The sequence below is a fragment of the Prionailurus bengalensis genome, chromosome A2, assembly GCF_016509475.1.
Source record: "Prionailurus bengalensis isolate Pbe53 chromosome A2, Fcat_Pben_1.1_paternal_pri, whole genome shotgun sequence".
NCBI lineage: Eukaryota > Metazoa > Chordata > Mammalia > Carnivora > Felidae > Prionailurus > Prionailurus bengalensis.
The window spans coordinates 19907569-19931905 of NC_057348.1; the positions used below are offsets into that span (position 1 = coordinate 19907569).

At 37.2% G+C, this 24337-nt stretch overlaps 1 protein-coding gene across 13 annotated transcripts in view; it reads left to right on the forward strand.

The window, feature by feature from the left end:
* Window positions 1-24337, forward strand: part of DOCK3 (dedicator of cytokinesis 3) — a 598286-nt gene that overhangs the window by 143549 nt on the left and 430400 nt on the right. The window contains exon 1 of one of the 13 annotated variants that reach the window (XM_043587448.1): window positions 1102-1185. The exons of the other annotated variants lie outside the window; for them this stretch is intronic. Coding sequence (XP_043443383.1) covers window positions 1165-1185 — 21 coding nt within the window. The 5' untranslated portion in view covers window positions 1102-1164. Of the gene's footprint in view, window positions 1-1101; window positions 1186-24337 lie in introns of those variants that run through there. 13 annotated transcript variants of the gene reach the window in all.

A 24337-nucleotide genomic window follows, 5' to 3' on the forward strand; every position in this document is an offset into this window, starting at 1 on the left:
ATTCAGAAGTATTAATAAGTGGTAAAACATTTCTTTCTATAAAACAGTTTATAAAACTCTCAAAGCTTAATTGTTTTGTTCTTCATGAATACTTTGTAGTAAGATACTACATTCTTAAAGAAAAACTGGGATGAGGAGCACCTGTGTGGCTCAGTGAATTAGGCGTCTGACTCTTGATTTCAGCCAGGTCATGATCTCATGGTTCATGAGATCGAGCCCTGTGTTGGACACTGTGCTGACAGCACAGAGCCTCCTTGGGATTCTCTCTTTCTTTCTCTCTCTGCCCCTCTCCTGCTTGTGCATGCTTGCATGTTGTGCGCGCGTACACTCTCTCTCAAAAATAAATAAACATTAAAAAAAGGAAAATAAAAACTGGGATGATTATAAAATATGCTTTAAGTTACATATTTTTGTGACTATATATTGAAGTTTTACATTTTAAGAGGATACTATGTAGGAAAAATAAACTACTAAATTTTATGCCCAGTGATCTTAAGAATGATAGGTTTTTGTCTTTTGCATTTTTTGAAGGCTTTATTTTTGCATCATACACTCCAGGGTAAAACTTATTTAGGCTTTATAATTTTAGAAATCAAAAGTTTTTGAGACATAATATCTTTTGGTGAAATGTCATGTTACATAATTGTTAGGCTTGCCAAAATATTAGCTTTCTTAAGAGCATACATAAAGAATTAAAAAATAAGAGAGTTAGATAAAATTAAGAAAAGGACAACAGATATTTGATAATTTTGTGTTTTTAAATAAAATATATGCTCATGAGGAAAAGAATGAAATTCTAGAAAGTTAATATTTCCCATTTTGTAATTAGGTTTTATGTAATAACTGTCAACTAGATACCTAGAATTCTGCCAGATAGCTACAAGGCCTTATAGAATGTTTTACATCATAAAAGCAGAGGTATAGAGGCATGAAATTGCAAGGCATGTTCAAGGAATGTTAGATACTCCAAACTGGCAAGAGCATAGTACAGAAAAATGATGGATGCCAAAGCAGGAAAGGTAGGTTGGATCTATATTTGAAGACTCTTATATGCCAGAGAATATAAGGAATGCTAAAGAATTTGGATTTTGTCTCTCTGGCAACAGGGAATCTGCCATTTAACAGAGGAGTGTATCTACCATTGCCACACAGCATAATTATAAAATGGAGTTTATTGGAGAAACAGTAAGCACCTGTTAAAGATACATATTGAAGTATTTATGCATGAATTCTAAAATTCTCTCTAACGTACTGCATTAGGTAAAAATGTGTATGTGGGGATTAATGAATCAAGATTGACAAAATGTTGGTACTTATCAAAGCTGAGTGATGTGTTCATGGAGGTTCGTTATGTTACTCTGTCTAATTTTGTGTGTATTTGAAATAGGGATAACATTATTACTTCAAAGAATTGTTATGAGGAATCAGTGAACTTATATGAAGCTCATAACAAAGTGCTTATTAGCACATGATAACAGCACAATAAATGTTTGCTTCTGTTGCTATAACAACTACTGCTATGGTAGTATAGGGCTGCAAGTGAGACTTGAGATCACCTTAGAGGACAAAAAAGAGGAACTAGCACAAAGAGACTGAGAAATGGAGGTTATAATTGGCTAAGGAGAAGGAAGTGTGTTTTTTGTTTTTTAGAACATGGTGATTAATGATTTCAAGTACTGTGGAGTAGCGTAGTAGAATGTACTGAATAGGGGGTATTGTGTTTTACAATTAGAAGGCCATTGGTGATTTTTTTTTTTTTTAATTTTTTTTTTTCAACGTTTATTTATTTTTGGGACAGAGAGAGACAGAGCATGAACGGGGGAGGGGCAGAGAGAGAGGGAGACACAGAATCGGAAGCAGGCTCCAGGCTCTGAGCCATCAGCCCAGAGCCCGACGCGGGGCTCGAACTCCCGGACCGCGAGATCGTGACCTGGCTGAAGTCGGACGCTTAACCGACTGCGCCACCCAGGCGCCCCAACCCATTGGTGATTTTTAAGAGACTCCCTTTATGTGGATCCTGAGAAACTTAACAGAAGACCATGGGGGAGGGGAAGGGAAAAAAAAAAGAGGTTAGAGAGGGAGGGAGCCAAAACATAAGAGACTCTTAAAAACTGAGAACAAACTGAGGGTTGATGGGGGGTGGGAGATGGGTATTGAGGAGGGCACCTGTTGGGATGAGCACTGGGTGTTGTATGGAAACCAATTTGACAATAAATTTCATATTAAAAATAAAAAGAGAATCCCATTTAATAGGATTGATAGTAGCAGAGAGCCAGAGTCTAGTGAGTGGGTAACGGGTGAAAGGAAGGAAGTAGATGTAGATTCTAGGGAGTATAAGGTTGTTGGTTTGGGGAGTAGAGAAGTCTGATGAACATTTTGCATTTGATTTATGTAAAATTCTGGAAAATGCTGATAATTTATAATGCCTTAAACCAGTTTAGTGGCTGCCTACTAATAATGTTGAAAAGAGGAATGGATTACAGAAAAGATAAGAGAAAACTTTTGGGGATGATGCAAATTTCTTTATTTTAATTGTGTCCATGGTTTCACTGTATATGTACTATATGCCCAAACCATCAAATTCCACACATGTGTGCAGTTTATGGTATATCAGCAGTGTGTCATATATCAGCTATACCTCAATAAAGTTGTTTAAAAAAACCATTAAATGGTTTTTTACATCAGACCCTGAAGATGTGATTTCACATTCACTCTGAGAGTTATCATTTCAGTTTCTCAATTTACTTCTACCTGTGGTGGTTAATTTTGATACAGACTTGGTCAAATATGAAGTAATCCTGAGAACTTATCTGATGTTATTTTTAAATGAAGGGAAACTATAGTTGTCATCAGTAAGAGTTCTAACTGAAAATCTTTTTAAAATGACATTTATCGTTGTTACTCAACATTGGAATTTTGTGTTTGTGATCTGGAATTTATCTAACAGCCACATGTTAAGTATACTCCATCAATGGGCCTTAATTATTAGTGTGTTTGTATTGTTGTAGGTGGGGAGAAAGTGGTAGAAGTTGAAAAGAATGAAGGCTAGGTGGTATTTTGTGCAAGGCTTACTTGTGTTTGGAAGTCCTCAAGACCACCCTTAAGTTTGAAGATTTGCTATGAAGACCCACCGGATTCATTATATAGTTGCTCTCAAAAGCTATGAATTACTTTTTGTATTCTATGAGGAATCTGCAAAGGGAAAAAGATGAATGCAGTAAAGTCTGGAGAAATCAGCTACAGGGTTCCAAGAGTCCTTTTCCAGTGGAGTCACACAGGACAAACCTAATTCCCCCAACAACACTGTAACAACACATGTGAAATGCTGCCAACCAGAGAAGCTTGTTTGAGACCTGGTGCCCAGAGTTTTTATTGTCACTGGTGATATAGGCACCTTCTACTTAGTACATAACAAAATTCCACACTCCCAGAAGGAAAGCACGTATTTAACATAAACCATATTGTTTGTGCCAAATAGTTTAGGCACAGTGAGCAATTCTTACCAGTTAATGGTGAGAACTCTCCACAAATTTAAGTTTAAATATGAGAGTTTCAGTTGGTCCATGTTTCAGCAACAGTTTTCATTTTTAGTCTTTTAAATTTTAGCCATTCTAATGAATGGGCCAGCAGTATCTTGTTCTGATTTTAATTTTTATTTATATGATGACTCAAGAGGTTAAAAACTTTTTCAAATGTTTATTGACCTGTTGCCTCATTTTTCTGTGTAGTATCTGTTTATGTCTTTCACTTACATTTTACTGGGTCTTTTTTTTTTTTATAGAGTTATGTGAATTCTTTATTCTGAATACAAGTCCTTGTAAATATTTCTTCTAGTTTGTGGCTTGCCTTTTTCTTTTTTTTTAAAGTTTATTTATTTTGAGAGAGAGAAAGCGAGCACGCAGGGGTGGGGTAGAGAGAGAGAGAGAAAGGAAACTGGAACTCTGGAACCATGAGATCATGACCTGAGCTGAAATACTTAACTGTCTGAGCCACCCAGGTGCACCTGGCCTTTTTATTTTCTTACTGTTGTGTTCTGAAGAGTAGATTTTAATTTTGAGGAAGCTAATTTGTCATTTAAGTTTATTTTTGTTTTGGTAGAGCTAATGTTCTGTCTTTAGTATCTTTGTCTAATTCATTTTCTGTCAGTTAGGTTAGTTGTATTTTGTAGGAAATTTGTCAAAAATACTTTTGATTTTTTTGTTATAGTTATTCAAGCTATTTATTATTTTTTAATGTCTGTAAGATATTCAGTGGTAATCCCTCCTTCATTCCAGATTTTAGAAATTTGTGCCCTCTTTTTTTCTTGATCAAATCTACATAGATTTTTGTTGTTTTGTTGATCTTTTGAAAAAAATTAACAACTTTTGACTTCAAACATTTTTTGGTTGATTATTTCAAAGATCACTGCTTTCTATTATCCTAGTCATTTTATTTACTTTCGGATTATTCACTTTTATTTTTAAAAGGTGTTTTTGGAAGTGCCTGGGTGGCTCAGTTGGTTGAGCATGCAACTTCAACTCAGGTCATGATCTTAGGGTTCATTAGTTTGAGCCCTATGTTGGGCTCTGTGCTGACAGCTCAGAGCCTGGAGCCTGCTTCAGATTCTGTGTCTCCCTCTCTTTCTGCCTCTCTCCTGCTCACACACACACACACACACACACACACACACACACACACACTGTCTCTCTCTCTCTCTCAAAAATAAATAAAAATAAAAACATTAAAAAAATAAAAGAATGAAATTTTGCCCTTTGCAATGATGTGGATAGAGCAATTATGCTAAGCAAAAATAAGTCAGTCAGAGAAAGACAAATACCATATGATTTCACTCACATGTGGAATTTAAGAAACAAAACAGATGGACACAGATGGGGAAAAACAGTAAGAGAGGCAAATCAGAAAACAGACTCAACTGTAGAGAACAAACTGAAGGTTGCTGGAGGGGAGGGGGGCAGGGGGATTGGTTAAATAGGTGATGGGTATTAAGGAGGGCACTTGTGATGAGTACTGGGTGTTGTATGTAAGTGATGAATCACTAAATTCTACATCTGAAACTTGTATTACACTGTATGTTAGCTAACTGGAATTTAAATTGAAAAAAAATTTTAAATGTTTTATTTATTTTTGAGAGTGAGAGTGCAAGCAGGGAGGGACAGAAAGACAGGGGAGCAGAAGATCAGAAGTGGGCTCTGCGCTGACAACAGCAACCCAATGTGGGGCTCGAACTCACAAACTGTGAGATCGTGACCTGAGCCTACATCAGATGTTCAACCAATTGAGCCACTCAGGCACCCCAATTAACTGGAATTTAAATAAAAACTTACACTGTTTTATATTATCTCACAGTTTTTTTGTTTTTGTTTTTTTTACTGCTGTTTAATTTTTTAGGCTTTTCCTCAACTATGTTCCTTTATTTGTGTGGTTTTAATACTAGGTCTTCAAGTGTGCTGCTCTTTCTTCCACAGTATTTAATCTTCCATTAAATACCTTGAATGAAGTTTTCACTTAGATGTGTTTTTCAGCTCTGTTATTTCCATTTTGTTCCATTTTGTATATTTATTCCACTTTCATTATGTTCATGGTTTCTTTTAAATTCTTGAGGAAACTTTAATAGTTATTTTTAACTTCTTTTCTGCTAGTTACAATTGTATATCATTTTTGGTCTATTTTTATTGATTACTTTTTCTTCTGATTATGGTTTATATTTTCTCATACCTAGTAATTTTTTGTGTTTTCTTTTCCAGAACTTTGAAGTTGTGTTGTTGAATTTATTGATCTGAATTTTGTCATCTTCTTTTAAAGAAAGTTTAATTCTTTTCTTTTTTTAAGTAGGCTCCATGTCCAGTGTGGGGGTTGAACTCATGGACCCTGAGACCAAGAGTTGCATGTTCTACCAACTGAACCAGCTAGGCACCCCAGAAGTTTAATTCATTTTTGCAGGCAATTAATTCACTTGTAATTCAGCTTGATCCTTAAGGTTTGTTGCAGTATGTCTACAGTAGCCTTTACTCTAGGATTGTTTGACCTTGCTCTTTACATGCAGTCTTACTGGGTCTTCATTGCAAGACCATGTGTTCACGGAGTTCTTTCATTCTGGTGGGTTAGCATTTAAATGTGTACCAATCTTATGTTTTTTCCAGGAATTGTTTAGTTTACAGATGTCCATTAATTGCTCTTTTCCTGGACTTGTATAGTCTCACTCTGTACGATTGCAGCTTAGTTTTCAGGCAAAGACTCAAGGAAATCTCTATGGGGAATCCTGTAATTCTTAGCCTTCATGATTTCCTTCTGTTCTGTCACACAGAATCCATCTCTTCCACTCTTCTTTACTGACGTGTACAGTGTTTACTAATGTTTACAAATGTTTACAGTGCTTTGCTCTGTGCTGTCCTGTTTTGATCTATAAAGGCCTCTAGACAAAAAGTGTTAGAAAATTGTATGACTCACTTCCTTTGTTTCCCTTCTCCTAGTGATCACACATTACTGTGCTACTGGTTGTCTAGTTTCTGAAAACAGTTGTTTCACATACTTGGTTCAGTTTTCTAGTTGTTTTTGACAGAAGACAGGTCCTGGTTTTCTTTGTTATACGTTATATTTTTGAGATAATTAAGGATTCATATGCAGTTATAATAAATATAAAGAGATCCAAGTCTTCCATTGATAACATCTTATAAAACTGTAATACAATATAAAAACCAGGACAGTGACATTAATATAATCAAGAGGCAAAACATTTCCATCACCACAAGGATCTCTCATTTTGCCTTTTTGTAGCAATACCCACTTCCCCTCCACGTCTACTCCCTTGTGTTTTCTGGCAACCAGTAATCTGTTTTATTTTTTTTAGAATTTCATCATTTAAAAATGTATGTAAGTGGAGCCATACAGTATGGCAACATTTTGGAATTGGGAATTTTCACTCAGCATAACTGTCTGGAAATTTGTCCATATTGTTGCATGTATCATTCCTTGGGGCATCTGGGTGGCTCTGTCAGTTTAACATCTGAATTTGGCTCAGGTCATGATCTCATGGTTTGTGAGTTCAAGCCCTGCATTGAGCTCTGTACTGACAGTGTGGAGCCTGCCTGGGATTATCTCTCTTGCTCGCTCTCTCTGTCCCCCTCCTTGTGCGCGCTCGCTCTCTCTCTCTCAAAATTAACAAATACACTTAAAAAATAGTGCATTCCTTTTTATTTTTGAGTTATATGTTATGGCATGGATATACCATTTGTTTAACCATTCATATTTTGAAGGTTATCCAAGTGTCCAGTTTTTTGCTATTAAAAGAGAACTGTTATAAACATTTATGTACAGGTTTTGTGCTTTCATGAATAAAAGTTTATATTTCCCTGGAGTAAATTCCCAGGCATGCACTTGTTGGTTTATAGGGTAGTTGCAGATGTAGTTTTTAAAGAAACGGTCAAACCAATTTCTAGAGAGGTGGTACCATTATACATTTCCACCTGCAGTGTAGGAGAGATCTAGTTTCTTGGCATTCTTACCAACATTTGATTTTGTCACTGTTTTCTATTTAGTCATTCTGATAGGGGTAGTAGTATCTCATTGTAATTTTAATTTGTATTTCCGTAATGGTTACTGATGTTGAACACGTTTATTTGCCATCTGTATATGATCTTCACACCTTTTACCCATTTTCTAATTGGACTTTCTGTTTTTAACTATTATGTTTTGGAGTTCTCTATATATTCTAGATACTAGTTTTATATCAGATGTGTGGTTTGAAAATTTTTCTCTCCATCTGTATGCTCTTGAACAGAGTCTTTCACAGAGGAAGTTTTAAATTTTGGTGGAGTGTGACTTGAGAGGGTTTCCTCTCATGGATTGTGCATTTGGTATAAAATCTAAGAGTTCTTTGCCTTCCCTTAGATTTCCTGTGTAGAAGATTTTCTCTTATGTTTTTTCTAAAAGTTACATAGTTTTATCTTTTAAGTCTTTGATCTATTTGAAGTTAATTTTTAGAGCAGGTTTGATGGTGAGGTTGACTTATTCCATCTATACCTGATTTGTTGACACTATCAGGGATATTGTTTTGTGTATGCATGTCCGGTTGCTCCAGCTTCATTTGTTGAAAAGATTATTTTTCCCCTATTAAATTGCTGTTGTAAAAACAGCAACAGTATATTTGTGTGGGTCTGTTTCTGGTTTCTCCGTTCTATTCCATTGATCTATTTGCCTGTCTCTGTGCCAATACTGCAAGTCTTGATTTTTGTAGCTGTCTTGAAATCTGATAGACTGATTTTATTCTCACACTTTATTCTGTTTAAAAATTCTTTTATGTATTCTAGTTTATTTTTCATATAAACTTTAGAAGAATCTTGAGAATATGTAAAAAATCTTGCTAGGATTTTTTAGGGATCATATTAAACATGTGTACTGGTTTGGGGAGAAATGATAGGTTGAGTCTTCAAGTCCATGCACATAGTCTATCTCTTTGGTTATTCAGCGTTTTTGACATTTTCATATACAAGTTATGTATCTGTTTTGTTAGGTTACACCTGAGTATATCCTATTTTTGAGTGATTATAAATGGTATTGTATTTTAAATTTCAGTGTGCTCAGGTTCATTGCTAGTATCTAGAAATACAATTGATTTGTGTATGTTTATTTGTGTCCTGTAACCTTTGTTTAACTCTCTTATCAGTTATAGGACTTTTTTTTTTAACTTGGGATTTTCTACATAGATAATCATGTCATTTGCAAGCAGAGTCATTTTTATCTCTTCATTTCTGAACTGTATGCCTTTTATTTCCTTTTTAAAATTAGTGCTTTATTGGGGCACCTGGATGGCTCAGTCGGTTAAGCATCCGACTTCGGCTCAGGTCATGATCTCATGGTTGTGTGAGCCCCAGGTCAGTCTCTGTGCTGACAGCTCAGAGCCTGGAGCCTGCTTTGGATTCTGTGTCTCCCTCTCTTTGCCCCTCCCCTCCTTGTGCTCTGTCTCTCTGTCTCTCAAAAATAAATAAATATTTAAAAAAATTTAAAATTAGTGCCTTATTTCACTGGCTAGACTTTCCAACACTATGGTGAATATGAATGGTGCCCTTGATCTTAGGGGGAAATATTCATTCTTTCACCATTAAGTATAATGCTTCTTTGTAAGTGCTTTTCATCAAATTAGGAAGTTCTCCTCTATTCCTAGTATTAATTTTACTTAATATTATTTCAGCTTTATTGAGATATAATTGATAAAGTTGTATATGTCTAATGTGTACATGATGATGACTTGATATATGTATACTTTGTGAAATGATTTACACAGTTAATTGATTAACACATCTGTCACTTCACATAATAACTTTTTTTTTTGCTGGTAGAAATGCATAAGATCTATTCTTACAGCAGATTTCTAGTACACGACCCACTTTTATTAGTCATAGTCAATATGTAATACATTAGATCCTCAGAGCTTTTTGTCAGCTTATATAAGTTTATTATTCAGCTTATAGCAGAAAGGTTGTACCCTTTGACCAGCATGTTCACAATTTCCCCACTTCCTAGCCCCTGGTAGCAACCATTCTACTCTCTGTATGAGTTCAATATTTACTTATTTATTTATAAAACATACACTATTTGTCTTTCTATGTCTGGCTATTTTCATTTAGCATAATGTTGCAAATGGCAGAATTTCCTTCTTTCCTTTGGCTGAATAATATTCCATTGTGTGTATGTGTGTGTATATCCCATCATCTATCTGCTTATCCATTGGTAGACACTTAGGTTGTTTCCATATCTCGGCTATTGTGAATAATGCTATAAGGAATATGGGAGTGCAGCTGTCTCTTTGAGACATGATTTGTAGTTAAGATTATATCTTGCAGATACATAGCCAGAGTGGAATTCCTTGATCATATGTTGGTTCTCTTTTTAATTTTTTGAGGAACCTAAATAGTGTTTTACATAATGGCCAGAGCAGTTTACATACCACCAACAGTGTATGGGATTTCCTTTTTCCACACTCTCAGAGACTTATCTTTTTTTTTTTTTTTTTTTTTTTTTTTTTTTTTGATAATAGCCATTCTAACAAATGTGAGGTGATATCTCATTTTGGTTTTGGTTTGTATTTCCTTGCTGATTAGTGATGTTGAACACTTTTTCTTATACCTTTCGGCTGTTTGTATGTCTTTGGACATACAATGAAATGTGTATTCAATTCCTTTGTCCATTTTTAAGTCAGTCAGATTATTTGTATTCTGCTTCTGAGTTGTAGGAGTTACAGGAGTTATCAGATTTATGGTTTGCAGATATTTTTGTTTCAGTATGTTTGTTGCCTTTTCATTTTGTTGTTTTCCTTTATTGTGCAGAGGCTTTTTGGTTTGATGTAATCCTAATTGTCTGTTTTAGGCTTTTTGTTGCCTGTGCTTTTGGTGTCATATCCAAAAAAGTCATTGTGAAGACCAATGTCAGGGAGCATTTTCCTTGACTTTTCTTCTAGGATTTTTATGGTTTTGGGTCTTATATTTAAATCTTTAATCTGTTCTCAGTTGATTTTTGAGTATGATGTGTAAGGGTGTATTTTTATTCTTTTGCATGTTTATATCCAGTTTTCCTATACAATTAATTGAAGGGAACTATCATTTCCTCATTGTGTATGCTCAGTACCTTAGTCATAAATTAATTGGTTGTATATGTATGGATTTATTTTTGAGCTCTCTATTCTGTTCTTTAGATTTATGTGTCTGTTTTTATGCTAGTGCCTTACTCTTTTGATTACTATAGCTTTTTAATATAGTTTGAAGTCAGGAAGTGTGATGCCTCCAGCTTTGCTCTTCTTGCTCAGGATTGCTTTAGCTCATTGGGGTCTACTGTGGTTCCAGATTAGTTTTAGTATGGTTTCTTCTGTTTTTGTGAAAAGTGCCATGGAAATTTTGGAAGAAATTGCATTGAATCTGTAGATGGTTTTGTGTAGTATGGCCATTTTAACAGTAGTAATTCTTCTAATCCATGAACATGGGATATTTTTTAATTTTTTGTGTCTTCTTCATTTTCTTTCATCTATGTCTTAACAGTTTTCAGTGTACAGATCTTTCACCTGCTTGGTTATATTTAACCCCAAATATTGTATTCTTTTTGATGCTATCGTAAGAGGATTTTATTAATTTTTCTGTCTGATAGCTCATTTTAGTTTAAGAAATGCAGCTTATTTTTTGTATATTAATTTTTTATCTTGAAACTTTAACAGCTTTATCAGTTCTGAAAGTTTTTTGGTGGAGGCTTTATGGTTTTCTATATATAAGATCATGTCATAGGCAAAACAGAGACAGTTTTAACTTCTTCCTTTCCAAATGGTTGTCTTCATTTATTCTCTTGCCTAGTTGCTCTGGCTAGGACTTCTGTGTTGAACAGAAGTGGTGAAAGTAGGCATCCTTGCCTTCTAATTGGTTGTAGAGGTAAAGCTTTCATCAAATATGTTTTCTGTGAGCTTGTCATATGTGGCCTTTATTATGGCAAAGTGTATTCTATCTATACCTCTCCATCTATACCTGAGAGTTTTTATCATAATAGGCTATTGAATTTTGTCAAATGCTTTTTCTACATTTATTGAGATCATATTTTTATCCTTCATTCTGTTAATGTATGTATCACTTACTGATTTTCATATGTTGAACTATCCTTGCATTTGATGGATAAGTCCCACTTAATAACAGTATATGATTCTTTTAATACGCTATTTTTAAATAAAATTTTAATGTCTATTTATTTTTGAGACAGAAACAGTGCACGTAGGGCAGGGGCAGACAGAGGGGGAGAGAGGATCCAAAGCAGGCTCTGAGCTGACAGCTGCGAGCCCATTGTGGGGCTTGAACCTATGAACTGCAAGATCATGACTTGAGCCAAAGTTGGATGCTCAACCGACTGAGCCACCCAGGTGCCCCTTTAATGTGCTGTTGAATTTGGCTTGCTAGTATTTTGTTGAGAATATTTTTGTATCTGCATTCATCAGGATATTGGCCTTTAATTTTCTTGTTTTGTTAAGTCAGCATTACCTTGATACATGACAAAGATGTCTGGCTTTGGTATCAACATAATGCAGACTTTGTAAAATGAGCTTTGAGGTGTTACTTCCTCTTCGGTTTTTTGGAAGACCCTGAGAAAGATTTGTATTGATTTTTCTTTAAATCTTTGGTAGAATTCATCAGTTAAACCATCTGTTACTGGAGTTGTCTTTGTTCAGAGGTTTGAAACATCTGATTTAATCTTCTTAGTCATAATTGGTTTGTTCAGATTTTCTTTTTTTTAATGTTTATTTTATTTTTGAGAGAGAAAGAGAGAGAGCATGAGCAGAGGAGGGGCAGAGAGAGGGATACAGAGGATCCGAAGCAGGCTCTGCTCTTACAGCAGAGAGCCTGATCTGGTGCTTGAACTCACAGACCATAAGATCATGACCTGAACCGAAATCAAGAGTTGGACACTTAACCAACTGAGCCACCCAGGTGCCCCTATTCAGATTTTCTATTTATGATTCAGTCTTGTCAGGGTATATGTTTCTAGCAATCTGTCCATTTCTTTTAGGTTAACCAATTTGTTGGTATATAATAGTTCATAGTAATCTCTTATAATCCTTGTATTTTTATGGTATCAGTTGTAGTGTCTCCTCTTTCATTTAAAAAAAAACTATTTTTTTCCAGTGTGGCTGCACCAGTTTGCATTCCCACCAACAGTGCAAGAAGGTTCCCATTTCTCCACATCCTCTCCAGCGTCTATAGTCTCCTGATTTGTTCATTTTAGCCACTCTGACTGGCATGAGGTGGTATCTCACTGTGGTTTTGATTTGTATTTCCCTGATGAGGAGTGATGTTGAGCATCTTTTCATATGCCTGTTGGCCATCTGGATGTCTTCTTTAGAGAAGTGTCTATTCATGTTTTTTGCCCATTTCTTCACTGGATTATTTGTTTTTCGGGTGTGGGGTTTGGTAAGTTCTTTATAGATGTTGGATACTAGCCCTTTGTCTGATATGTCATTTGCAAATATAACATTGTGGAGGTTCCTCAAAAATTAAAAATAGATCTACCCTATGACCCAGCAATAGCACTGCTAGGAATTTACCCAAGGGATACAGGAGTGCTGATGCATAGGGGCACTTGGACCCCAATGTTTATAGCAGCACTTTCAACAATAGCCAAATTATGGAAAGAGCCTAATGTCCATCAACTGATGAATGGATAAAGAAATTGTGGTTTATATGCACAATGGAATACTACTTGGCAATGAGAAAGAATGAAACATGGCCTTTTGTAGCAACGTGGATGGAACTGTAGAGTGTTATGCTAAGTGAAAGACAGAGAAAGACAGATACCATATCTTTTCGCTCTTATGTGGATCCTGAGAAACTTAACAGAAGACCATGGGGCAGGGGAAGGAAAAAAAAGGTTAGAGAGGGTGGGAGCCAAAGCATAAGAGACTCTTAAAAACTGAGAATAAACTGAGGGTTGATGGGGGGTGGGAGGGAGACGAGGGTAGGTGATGGGCATTGAGGAGAGCACCTGTTGGAATGAGCACTGGGTGTTGTATGGAAACCAATTTGGCAATAAATTTCATATTAAAAAAATAAAAAATAAAGAAAAACAAAAAATAAAATAAAAACTATTTAACTTCAAGTTAGGTAATACACAGTGTTGTATTGGTTTCAGGAGTAGAACCCACTGACTCATCACTTACGTATAACACCCAGTGCTCATCCCAACAAGTGCCCTCCTTAATGCCTATCACCCATTTAACCCAAGCCCCCTGCCCACCTCCCTTCTAGTAACCCTCAGTTTGTTGTGTATGTTTAGGAGTCTCTTATGGTTTGCCTCCCTCTCTGTTTTTATCTTATTTTTCTTTCCCTTCTCCCATGTTCATCTGTTTTGTTTCTTATACTCCACACATGAAGTGAAATTAATATTATGTTTGTCTTTCTCTGACTTATTTCGTTTAGCATAATACACTCTACTTCCATTCATGTTGTCGCAAATGGCAAGATTTCATTCTTTTTGATTGCCAAGTAGTATTCCATTGTGTATATATATATTGTGTATGTATATACACATACATACATATTGTGTATATATATACATATATATATATATATGCCACATACATACCATATATTCTTAATCTATTCATCAGTCAGTGGACATTTGGGCTCTTTTTATAACTTGGCTATTGTTGATAGTGCTGCTGTTAACATTGGGAGGCATGTTCCCTTTTAAATCAGCATTTTTGTATCCTTTGGATAAATACCTAGTAGTGCAATTGCTGGGTTGTAGGATAGCTCTATTTTTTTATTTTTTGAGGAACTTCCATACTGTATTCCAAAATGGCATCCTTGCCACTTTGGAAACATCTGTTGTTTCCTGAGTTGTTAATTTTAGCTATTCTGATAGATGTGAGGTGGTATCTCATTGTGGTTTTGATTTGTATTTCCCTGATGATGAGTGATATTGAGCATCTTTTCATGTGTCTGTTAGCCAACTGGATGTCTTCTTTGGAAAAGTGTCTTCATGTCTTCTGCCCATTTCTTCACTGGATTATTTGTTCATTCTCTTTCATTTTTGATTTTATGTATTTGATTCTTTCTCTTATTTTCTATGTTAGTCTGGCTAAAGGTTTTTCAATTTTTTTTATCTTTTCAAACAACTAGATCTTAATTTCATTGATGTTTACTAGGCTCTATTTTATTAATTTCGTCTCTAATCATTATATAAACTTCCTTTTCCTAATTTTGGGCTTACTTCATTATTTTTAAAAAATATTTGTTTATTTATGTTGAGAGAGAGAGTGCACATTCATGTGCAAGCTGAGAGAGAGGCAGGGAGAGAGGGAGAGAAGAATCTCAAGCAGGCTCCATGCTGTCAGCTCAGAGCCCGGGCAGGGCTAGATCTCATTAACCATGAGATCATGACCTGAGCCAAAATCAAGAGTTGGATACTTAATGACCCAGTCACCCAGGTGCCCCCTAAGTCATTATTTTTATAGTTCCTTGAGGTATAAAGTTAGGTTGCTCTTTGAGTATTGTTTCCTTATTTTAGGCATTTATCACTATAAACCTTCATCTTAGAGCTGCTTTTTCTGTATCCTATAAGTTTTGGTATGTTGTGTTTCCATTTCTATTTGTTTCAGTTATTTTTTGACTTCTCTTTTGATTTCTTCTTTGGCCAATTTGCTGTTCAGGAGTGTGTTGTTTAATTTCCACATATTTGTGAATTCTTGTTATCAATTTCTAGTTTCATACCATTGTGGTTAGAAAAGATAATTGGTATGCTTTTAGTCTTCTTGAGTTGAAGACTTGTTAAAAAAAATTTTTTTTTTAACATTTATTTATTCTTGAGAGACAGAGTGCAAGCAGGGGAGGGGCAGAGAGAGGGGGAGACACAGAATCTGAAGCAGGCTCCAGGCTCTGAGTTGTCAGAACAGAGCCTGACATGGGGCCCGAGCCCACGAACTGTGAGATCATGGCCTGAGCTGAAGTCGGACGCTTAACCAACTGAGCCATCCAGGCACCCTGAGTTAAAGACTTATTTTGTGGCCTAGCATGTTCTCTACCCTGAGACTAGTCTGTGTGTGTTTGAGAAGAGTGTGTATTATGCTGCTGTTAAATTGAATATTCTTTATATGTCTGTTAGGTCCATTTGTTTAAAGTGTAATTTAAGTCTAATAATTTCTTACTAATACTCTGGATCTAACCTTTGTTGAAAGAGGGAATTGATATTCCTTACTTTTTTTGGTAATGTGGTCTGCTCTCCCTTCAGATCTGTTAGTATTTAATATATTTAGGTGTTCTGTTTTTTTGGGGTATACACATATTTGCAATTGTTTTATCCTCAGGATGAATTAACCCCTTTGTCATTATATAATCAACTTCTTTGACTCTTGTTTGTGACTTGAAATCTAATTTGTCTGACATAAGTATAGCTAACTCTGCTTTCTTTTGGTTTACATCTGCACGGACTATATTTTTTTAATTTCCTTTGAGCCTTTGTTTATCCTTAAAGGTAAAGTGAGTTTCTTATAGGCAGCATGTGATTGGGTTATATTTTTAGTCCATTCAGCAACTATATTGCCTTTTAATTGGAGAACTTAATCTATTTAAATTTAATTATTAGTAGGTTAAGGACTTAATAATGTTATTTTGTTAATTGTTTTCTGGCTCTTTTAGTTCACTTGTCTTTCCTTTTTCTCTTCATTTGCAAATTGGTGATTTTTCATCATGGTATGGTTTGATTACCTTTTCTTTACCTTTTTTTTTTAAATTTTTTTTTAAGTATTTATTTATTTTATTTATTTATTTATTTTTTTTTATTTTCAAGTAAAGAGAAAGTTTTTGTTTTTATTTTATTTATTTATTTTTTTTTCTGAAATTTATTGCCAAATTGGTTTCCATACAACACCCAGTGCTCATCCCAAAAGGTGCCCTCCTCAATACCCATCACCCACCCTCTCCTCCCTCCCCCCCCCCATCAACCCTCAGTTTGTTCTCAGTTTTTAACAGTCTCTTATGCTTTGGCTCTCTCCCATTCTAACCTCTTTTTTTTTTTTTTTTCCTTCCCCTCCCCCATGGGTTCCTGTTAAGTTTCTCAGGATTCACATAAGAGTGAAACCATACGGTATCTGTCTTTCTCTGTATGGCTTATTTCACTTAGCATCACACTCTCCAGTTCCATCCACGTTGCTACAAAAGGCCATATTTCATTTTTTCTCATTGCCACGTAATATTCCATTGTGTATATAAACCACAATTTCTTTATCCATTCATCAGTTGATGGACATTTAGGCTCTTTCCATAATTTGGCTATTGTTGAGAGTGCTGCTATGAACATTGGGGTACAAGTGGCCCTATGCATCAGTGCTCCTGTATCCCTTGGGTAAATTCCTAGCAGTGCTATTGCTGGGTCATAGGGTAGGTCTATTTTTAATTTTCTGAGGAACCTCCACACTGCTTTCCATAGCGGCTGCACCAATTTGCATTCCCACCAACAGTGCAAGAGGGTTCCCGTTTCTCCACATCCTCTCCAGCATCTATAGTCTCCTGATTTGTTCATTTTGGCCACTCTGACTGGCGTGAGGTGATACCTGAGTGTGGTTTTGATTTGTATTTCCCTGATAAGGAGCGACGCTGAACATCTTTTCATGTGCCTGTTGGCCATCCGGATGTCTTCTTTAGAGAAGTGTCTATTCATGTTTTCTGCCCATTTCTTCACCGGGTTATTTGTTTTTTGGGTGTGGAGTTTGGTGAGCTCTTTATAGATTTTGGATACTAGCCCTTTGTCCGATATGTCATTTGCGAATATCTTTTCCCATTCCGTTGGATGCCTTTTAGTTTTGTTGGTTGTTTCCTTTGCTGTGCAGAAGCTTTTTATCTTCATAAGGTCCAAGTAATTCACTTTTGCTTTTAATTCCCTTGCCTTTGGGGATGTGTCGAGTAAGAGATTGCTACGGCTGAGGTCAGAGAGGTCTTTTCCTGCTTTCTCCTCTAAGGTTTTGATGGTTTCCTATCTCACATTTAGGTCCTTTATCCATTTTGAGTTTATTTTTGTGAATGGTGTGAGAAAGTGGTCTAGTTTCAACCTTCTGCATGTTGCTGTCCAGTTCTCCCAGCACCATTTGTTAAAGAGGCTGTCTTTTTTCCATTGTATGTTCTTTCCTGCTTTGTCAAAGATGAGTTGGCCATACGTTTGTGGGTCTAGTTCTGGGGTTTCTATTCTATTCCATTGGTCTATGTGTCTGTTTTTGTGCCAATACCATGCTGTCTTGATGATGACAGCTTTGTAGTAGAGGCTAAAGTCTGGGATTGTGATGCCTCCTGCTTTGGTCTTCTTCTTCAAAATTCCTTTGGCTATTCGGGGCCTTTTGTGGTTCCATATGAATTTTAGGATTGCTTGTTCTAGTTTCGAGAAGAATGCTGGTGCAATTTTGATTGGGATTGCATTGAATGTGTAGATAGCTTTGGGTAGTATTGACATTTTGACAATATTTATTTTTCCAATCCATGAGCAGGGAATGTCTTTCCATTTCTTTAAATCTTCTTCAATTTCCTTCAGAAGCTTTCTATAGTTTTCAGCATACAGATCCTTTACATCTTTGGTTAGATTTATTCCTAGGTATTTCATGCTTCTTGGTGCAATTGTGAATGGGATCAGTTTCTTTATTTGTCTTTCTGTTGCTTCATTGTTAGTGTATAAGAATGCAACTGATTTCTGTACATTGATTTTGTATCCTGCAACTTTGCTGAATTCCTGTATCAGTTCTAGCAGACTTTTGGTGGAGTCTATCGGATTTTCCATGTATAATATCATGTCATCTGCAAAAAGCGAAAGCTTGACTTCATCTTTGCCAATTTTGATGCCTTTGATTTCCTTTTGTTGTCTGATTGCTGATGCTAGAACTTCCAGCACTATGTTAAACAGCAGCGGTGAGAGTGGGCATCCTTGTCGTGTTCCTGATCTCAGGGAAAAAGCTTTCAGTTTTTCCCCGTTGAGGATGATGTTAGCTGTGGGCTTTTCATAAATGGCTTTTATGATCTTTAAGTATGTTCCTTCTATCCCGACTTTCTCAAGGGTTTTTATTAAGAAAGGGTGCTGGATTTTGTCGAAGGCCTTTTCTGCATCGATTGACAGGATCATATGGTTCTTCTCTCTTTTTTTGTTAATGTGATGTATCACGTTGATTGATTTGCGAATGTTGAACCAGCCCTGCATCCCAGGAATGAATCCCACTTGATCATGGTGAATAATTCTTTTTATATGCCGTTGAATTCGATTTGCTAGTATCTTATTGAGAATTTTTGCATCCATATTCATCAGGGATATTGGCCTGTAGTTCTCTTTTTTTACTGGGTCTCTGTCTGGTTTAGGAATCAAAGTAATACTGGCTTCATAGAATGAGTCTGGAAGTTTTCCTTCCCTTTCTATTTCTTGGAATAGCTTGAGAAGGATAGGTATTATCTCTGCTTTAAACGTCTGGTAGAACTCCCCTGGGAAGCCATCTGGTCCTGGACTCTTATTTGTTGGGAGATTTTTGATAACCGATTCAATTTCTTCGCTGGTTATGGGTCTGTTCAAGCTTTCTATTTCCTCCTGATTGAGTTTTGGAAGAGTGTGGGTGTTCAGGAATTTGTCCATTTCTTCCAGGTTGTCCAATTTGTTGGCATATAAGTTTTCATAGTATTCCCTGATAATTGTTTGTATCTCTGAGGGATTGGTTGTAATAATTCCATTTTCATTCATGATTTTATCTATTTGGGTCATCTCCCTTTTCTTTTTGAGAAGCCTGGCTAGAGGTTTGTCAATTTTGTTTATTTTTTCAAAAAACCAACTCTTGGTTTCGTTGATCTGCTCTACAGTTTTTTTTAGTTTCTATATTGTTTATTTCTGCTCTGATCTTTATTATTTCTCTTCTTCTGCTGGGCTTAGGCTGCCTTTGCTGTTCTGCTTCTAGTTCCTTTAGGTGTGCTGTTAGATTTTGTATTTGGGATTTTTCTTGTTTCTTGAGATAGGCCTGGATTGCAATGTATTTTCCTCTCAGGACTGCCTTTGCTGCATCCCAAAGCGTTTGGATTGTTGTATTTTCATTTTCGTTTGTTTCCATATATTTTTTAATTTCTTCTCTAATTGCCTGGTTGACCCACTCATTTGTTAGTAGGGTGTTCTTTAACCTCCATGCTTTTGGAGGTTTTCCAGACTTTTTTCTGTGGTTGATTTCAAGCTTCATAGCATTGTGGTCTGAAAGTAAGCATGGTATAATTTCAATTCTTGTAAACTTATGAAGGGCTGTTTTGTGACCCAGTATATGATCTATCTTGGAGAATGTTCCATGTGCACTCGAGAAGAAAGTATATTCTGTTGCTTTGGGATGCAGAGTTCTAAATATATCTGTCAAGTCCATCTGATCCAATGTCTCATTCAGGGCCCTTGTTTCTTTATTGACCGTGTGTCTAGATGATCTATCCATTTCTGTAAGTGGTGTATTAAAGTCCCCTGCAATTACCACATTCTTATCAATAAGGTTGCTTATGTTTATGAGTAATTGTTTTATATATTTGGGGGCTCCGGTATTCGGTGCATAGACATTTATAATTGTTAGCTCTTCCTGATGGATAGACCCTGTAACTATTATATAATGTCCTTCTTCATCTCTTGTTACAGCCTTTAATTTAAAGTCTAGTTTGTCTGATATAAGTATGGCTACTCCAGCTTTCTTTTGGCTTCCAGTCGCATGATAAATAGTTCTCCATCCCCTCACTCTCAATCTAAAGGTGTCCTCAGGTCTAAAATGAGTCTCTTGTAGACAGCAAATAGATGGGTCTTGTTTTTTTATCCATTCTGATACCCTATGTCTTTTGGTTGGCGCATTTAATCCATTTACATTCAGTGTTATTATAGAAAGATACGGGTTTAGAGTCATTGTGATGTCTGTATGTTTTATGCTTATAGTGATGTCTCTGGGACTTTGTCTCACAGGGTCCCCCTTAGGATCTCTTGTAGGGCTGGTTTAGTGGTGACAAATTCCTTCAGTTTTTGTTTGTTTGGGAAGACCTTTATCTCTCCTTCTATTCTAAATGACAGACTTGCTGGATAAAGGATTCTTGGCTGCATATTTTTTCTGTCTAGCACCCTGAAAATCTCGTGCCAATTCTTTCTGGCCTGCCAAGTTTCAAAAGAGAGATCAGTCACGAGTCTTATAGGTCTCCCTTTATATGTGAGGGCACGTTTACCCCTTGCTGCTTTCAGAATTTTCTCTTTATGCTTGTATTTTGCCAGTTTCACTATGATATGTCGTGCAGAAGATCGATTCAAGTTACGTCTGAAGGGAGTTCTCTGTGCCTCTTGGATTTCAATGCCTTTTTCCTTCCCCAGTTCAGGGAAGTTCTCAGCTATGATTTCTTCAAGTACCCCTTCAGCACCTTTCCCTCTCTCTTCCTCCTCTGGGATACCAATTATGCGTATATTATTTCTTTTTAGTGTATCACTTAATTCTCTAATTTTCCCCTCATACTCCTGGATTTTTTTATCTCTCTTTTTCTCAGCTTCCTCTTTTTCCATAACTTTATCTTCTAGTTCACCTATTCTCTCCTCTGCCTCTTCAAGCCGAGCTGTGGTGGTTTCCATTTTGTTATGCATTTCGTTTAAAGCGTTTTTCAGCTCCTCGTGACTGTTCTTTAGTCCCTTGATCTCTGTAGCAAGAGATTCTCTGCTGTCCTGTATACTGTTTTCAAGCCCAGCGATTAATTTTATGACTATTATTCTAAATTCACTTTCTGTTATATTATTTAAATCCTTTTTGATCAGCTCATTAGCTGTTGTTATTTCCTGGAGATTCTTCTGAGGGGAGTTCTTCCGCTTGGTCATTTTGGATAGTCCCTGGTGTGGTGAGGACCTGCAGGGCACTTCCCCTGTGCTGTGGTGTATACCTGGAGTTGGTGGGCGGGGCCGCAGTCAGACCTGATGTCTGCCCCCAGCCCACCGCTGGGGCCACAGTCAGACTGGTGTGTGCCTTCTCTTCCCCTCTCCTAGGGGCGGGATTCACTGTGGGGTGGTGTGGCTCGTCTGGGCTACTTGCACCCTGCCAGGCTTGTGATGCTGGGGATCTGGCGTATTAGCTGGGGTGGGTAGGCAAGGTGCTCGGGGGCAGGAGGGGCAGGCTTAGATCGCTTCTCCTTAGGTGATCCACTTCAGGAGGGGCCCTGTGGCAGCGGGAGGGAGTCAGATCCGCTGCCGGAGGTTTGGCTCCGCAGAAGCGCAGAGTTGGGTGTTTGCGCGGAGCGAGCAAGTTCCCTGGCAGGAACCGGTTCCCTTTGGGATTTCGGCTGGGGGATGGGCGGGGGAAATGGCGCTGGCGAGCGCCTTTGTTCCCCACCAAACTGAGCTCTGTTGTCCGGGGGCTCAGCAGCTCTCCCTCCCTTTGTCCTCCAGCCTTCCCGCTTTCAGAGCAGAGCTGTTAATTTATGACCTCCCAGACGCTAAGTCGCGCTTGCTGTCGGAACACAGTCCGCCCGGCCCCTCCGCTTTTGCAAGCCAGACTCGGGGGCTCTGCTTGCCGCCCCACCTGCCCCGGCTCCCTCCCGCCAGTCCCGGCTCCCTCCCGCCAGTCCGTGGAGCGCGCACTGCCTCGCCGCCCTTCCTACCCTCTTCCGTGGGCCTCTCGTCTGCGTTTGGCTCCGGCGACTCTGTTCTGCTAATCCTCTGGCGGTTTTCTGGGTTATTTAGGCAGGTGTAGATGGAATCTAAGTGATCAGCAGGACGTGCGGTGAGCCCAGCGTCCTCCTAAGCCGCCATCTTGCCGCAACTCTCTAAGTTTATTTATTTTTGAGACAGAGAGAGACAGAGCATGAACGGGGGAGGGTCAGAGAGAGAGGGGGAAACAGAATCGGAAGCAGGCTCCAGGCTCTGAGCCATCAGCCCAGAGCCCGACGCGGGGCTCGAACTCATGGACCGCGAGATCGTGACCTGAGCTGAAGTCGGACGCTTAACCGACTGAGCCACCCAGGCGCCCCTACCTTTTGAATATCTGTTGTAGGGTTTTTTTCAGCAGTTTCTTTTATTTTATTAAATTTTTTATTTTTAAAATTTTTTTAACGTTTATTTTTGGACAGAGAGACAGAGCATGAATGGGGGAGGGGCAGAGAGAGAGGGAAACATAGAAACGGAAGGAGGCTCCAGGCTCCGAGCCATCATCCCAGAGCCCGACGCGGGGCTCGAACTCACGGACTGCGAGATCGTGACCTGAGTCAAAGTCGGACGCTTAACCGACTGAGCCACCCAGGCGCCCCAGTTTCTTTTATTTTTTAAAAACAAAACAATTTCCAATTGTTGATGGCTAGTATATAGAAATACAGTTTATTTTAGCATATGGACCTTATATCTTGCAACCTTGCTAAACACATTTAGTTCTATTATTTAGGGGGTAAGAAGATTCTGTTGGGTTTTTCCCACAGATATTATGTCATTATGACTAATGAAAATTTTACTTCTTCCTTTCCAATCTGGATGCCTTTAATTACTTTTCTTACCTTTTTGTACTAGCTAGAATGTTGTAGGTTTTTCTTTGTGGTTGCAATGAGGCTTATATGAAACACCGTTTAACAGTCTGTTTTATGCTGATAATATTTTGGACTTCAATCTTATATACAAATTGTACCCTTTTACTCCTACCCACATTTTATATTTTTCATGTTGCAGTTTACATTTTCATATATTATGCATTCTTTAACAAATTACTGTAGCTGTAGTTATTTTTAATACTTTTGTTTTTTACTCCATACTAGAGTTAATTGATTAATATGCCACTATATAACAGTTCTAGAGAATTCTGAATTTATAAACTTACCTTTACCAGTGTGTTTTATATTTTTATATGTTTTATGTTACTGATTTGTTAGTGTCCTTTCATTTTTGCATGAAGAGCTTCTTTCAGCATTTCTTATAAGGCAGATTTAGTTGTGATGAACCCTCTCAGTTTTTGTTTGCCTTGGGAAATCTTTCTCTGTCCTTTAGTTTTGAAGGACATCTTTGCCAGGTAAAGTATTCTTAGCTGGCAATTTTTTTCTTTCAGTACTTTGAATGTATCATCCTACTCTCTTCTGGCCTGCAAGGTTTCTGCTGAATTCTGCTGATAGCCTTATGGGGGTTACCTTGTAAGTTACAAACTTTTTTTTCTCTTGTTGCTTTTGAAATTCTCTTTGTCTTTGATTTTAGTCAGTTTTATTACAATGTGTCTTTGAATTGATCTTTTTGGGTTGGATATTTTTAGGAGACTTAGCTTCATGAACTTGGATATTCAGATCTTTCCCCAGATTTGGGGACTTCTCAGCCATTATTTCTTTGAATCAGATTTCTGTTCCTTTTTTTCTCCTTTCTCCTTCTGGAACTGCAGTAATGCATGGATTGTTTCCCTTGATGGCATCCCATAATTCACATAGACTTTCTTTACTCTTTTTCATTCTTTTGTCTTTGTTCTCTTCTGGCTAGATAATTTCAGACTTCCTATCTTTAATCTCGCTGATTCTTTCTTCTGCTGATGTAGTCTGCTTTTGGCACTTTCTTTTACATTTTTCATTTAATTTATTGTAATCTTCTGCTCCAAAATTGTTTTCTTTTTATGATTTCTGTGTATCTGTTGAACTCATTTTGTTTGTGTATTGTTTTCCTGATTTTGTTTAGTGGTCTTTCTGAAGTGTTTTCTTGTAAGTCCCTGAGCTTTTTATTTTATTTTATTAAGAAAATTTTTTTTAAACATTCATTTAATTTTGAGAGACAGAGAGAGGCAGAATATGAGCAGGGGAGGGGCAGAGAGAGAGGGAGACACAGAATTGGAAGCAGGCTGCAGGCTCAGAGCTGTCAG